The following is a 2,629-nucleotide window of genomic DNA, read 5'->3' on the forward strand; positions in this document are numbered from 1 at the left end:
TTTTCCTTACCAGGACAATAACAGTAGCTGAAGCAACAATAAAAATAACTACATATTTGCTATTTCACTTGATGCTTTGTATGCTTACGTACTCCCTTCATGCACAGTTTGTGTGTATTTCTCTGTAACATGAATTCTTCATTGTTTTACAATTGTCTGTTTATGATTTGGTTTCCCCACTAATCTCTACATATCACTTAAGGACAGGGTTCATGTAATAATCACCTCTGTGTTCCCAGGCTGTGCTCAAAGTAGTGGTAAGTAAATAAATGGTTGAGGTGTGTAAAGTAAATAAATGAATGTGTGTTGACATTATCTTATGTGAGAATGGGTGTATCAGAGGGTAATCACTTCGCATTAACGAGACTTTGAAACTGGGCTCTGCTTCAGTTTCTTTTTCTCAAGACAAGTCCCTTAACCTCTAGATTACTGAATCTCCTTATCTGTAAAATCGAGTGATAATACCTCACTTTTAGGCTTATTATGAGGAATAAATTAAGTGATGCACCGAGCATAACACATTATTGCACATGGGGATCACTTAGTAAAAGGGGGTTATTATCAATTACTATGACACAATTGAATATCAGAAAGGTTCACCTAGGATCAATAAGCTCTTAAATTGAAGTTATAGGTCAGATCTCCATGTTCTTTCTGTGCTAGGAGCTGAAATGACTTAGACACGATCTCAGTCCTTGAGGAATTCAAATATGATTAAGAGACAGTAACAAATAATATACAATAAGGTAAATTAAATATCAGAATTGAATGTAAAGTGCTGGAGTAATTCAGAGATTGTAGTTGATCTGCTAGGAGAAATAGCAGTGAAGGTGACACTTGAGCTGCAGTGAAGGCGGAGTCTGGTGATGGGGGGGCGGCGAAGGGATCAGGGTTTTCTAGAAGCAGAGTCTCAGAAGGTGCCGGAACCAAGGTGCAGCAGGAGTGAAGTGCGTGGCGGTTGGATATTGTTACTGGACCTGATTAAGGCCGTTCCATCAGTGTTTTCAGACCTTCAGGGATCGCCGCTGCTGGAACCGGTCCTCGGTTTGCAGTCGGTGGCCGCAGCAGCAAAAGATGAGCGGAACTCTGGGAAAGGTAACGTAGATTCTACGCACCCGGGGCGCGGGAGGGGAGGTGAGTGGAGCAAAGCTGGGAAGTGGCGGCGAGCACACATCCGGGTACGAGACACTAGAGTGAACAAGGCCCTTCCCAGCAGCCCATGCGGCGTTTCGCAGGCGTGGAGGCTGCGCTGCCTCTCGGAAGTCCTGGGTGTGTGTGACTGAGCCGCATCGTGCCACGCCCCTCTTCTAGCAGCTCTCGCCACGCAGTGTCTGGAAGGGGAGAGCCAGACAGTGGGAATCAGACCAGGATATGGTCTTGATGACCTGTATGACCTTGGGAAGGTCTTTTAATTTTTGTGTTTAGTTATCAACTTCCAAATTCTTTTTCTAAGAATACGGTTTTGACTTGCTGAACTGATTGGGCTGTGCAGCTACCAGGTGATAAGGGAAGGGCAATAACAAACTTTAAAAAAATACCATTTTTTAATGATTATTCATTTGTTTTCATTTGACCAGAGAGCGAGAGAGAGAGAGAGAGAGAGAGAGGAAAGTAAAAAAGCAAGCTGCCAGGCCCGTGACTCGAACCGTGGTCGACCATGTGGGAGTCCAGTGCCTCAATCACCATACCACCTGCCAGCCCCTAAAAATATTATTTTAAAATAATTATTTAATTTTACTTTTTATTGCTGTTACTATTTAATTTGCTAGAGGGCATGTGTGTTCATCAGCGAGAGACAAAGAAAGAGAGAGGAGAAAGTGAGAAACCATTCCATCTGCTGACCCCCCAAAAAACTGTATTTTTACTTTACTTACTTATTGTCATAAAACTGATGGTCTGCCATAAATACATTACTTGGCCTTCCCCTGCTGCGGTCACAGATAGAATAGGTTTCAGTTGTGTTCTTTCAGTTGTGTCATGCTATGCTGTTTAGATTACTGACTCATTTTCACAACTTGCATTACTTTAGCAGTTTCACTGTAGGCATTAAGTGTAGGTATTAACTGTGTCTGTGATACATAGGTCAGCATGGCCATCACGTTGTCCATTGATCTGCCCAACAATGTCTCTAGATTGGAGTTTTCTTAAGGGCCCTGTCTTTTTTTTTTTTGGAGAGGCTTTTGCTATAGGGTGTGTGCACTCGCCAGAAAGAGAGAGAGACAAAGAGACAGAAAGCGAGAAACCACCCCCCGGGGGGATGGCCATAGCTATCCCTTCTCCTCCATTCTCCTCTCGGGATCTTGGGCACACACACACACACGTGCCTGGTGTGAGTTTAAGCCACTTGGTCCAGGACTCGAACCATGGTGGACTACATGGGAGTCCAGTGACATAGCCATTACTCTAACTGCTGGTCCCAGGGCCCTGTCTCTTTCTGACGAAAGCACATACTAGCAAACTGGAGGGGGGGGCTTTAAGCAGGACCAGCAGTTAGTGTAATGGCTATGTCACTGGACTCCCATGTAGTCAACAACGATTCGAGTCCTGGACCCGGTGGCTTAAACTCATGCTGGGCATGTGTGCGTGTGTGCCCAAGATCCCGAGAGGAGAATGGAGGAGAAGGGATTGC

The 2,629-nt window shown here is 44.7% G+C and overlaps 1 protein-coding gene across 1 annotated transcript in view; it reads left to right on the plus strand.

Moving 5' to 3' along the window:
• Nucleotides 1-770: 770 nt before the first annotated feature.
• MRPL48 (mitochondrial ribosomal protein L48) overlaps nucleotides 771-2,629 on the plus strand; it is a 70,918-nt gene continuing 69,059 nt past the window's right edge. The window contains exon 1 of the mRNA XM_006140973.3: nucleotides 771-1,095. Coding sequence (XP_006141035.1) covers nucleotides 1,075-1,095 — 21 coding nt within the window. The 5' untranslated portion in view covers nucleotides 771-1,074. The remainder of the gene's footprint in view (nucleotides 1,096-2,629) is intronic.

This window comes from Tupaia chinensis, unplaced genomic scaffold (assembly GCF_000334495.1).
Source record: "Tupaia chinensis unplaced genomic scaffold, TupChi_1.0 Scaffold000047_1, whole genome shotgun sequence".
Taxonomy (NCBI): domain Eukaryota; kingdom Metazoa; phylum Chordata; class Mammalia; order Scandentia; family Tupaiidae; genus Tupaia; species Tupaia belangeri.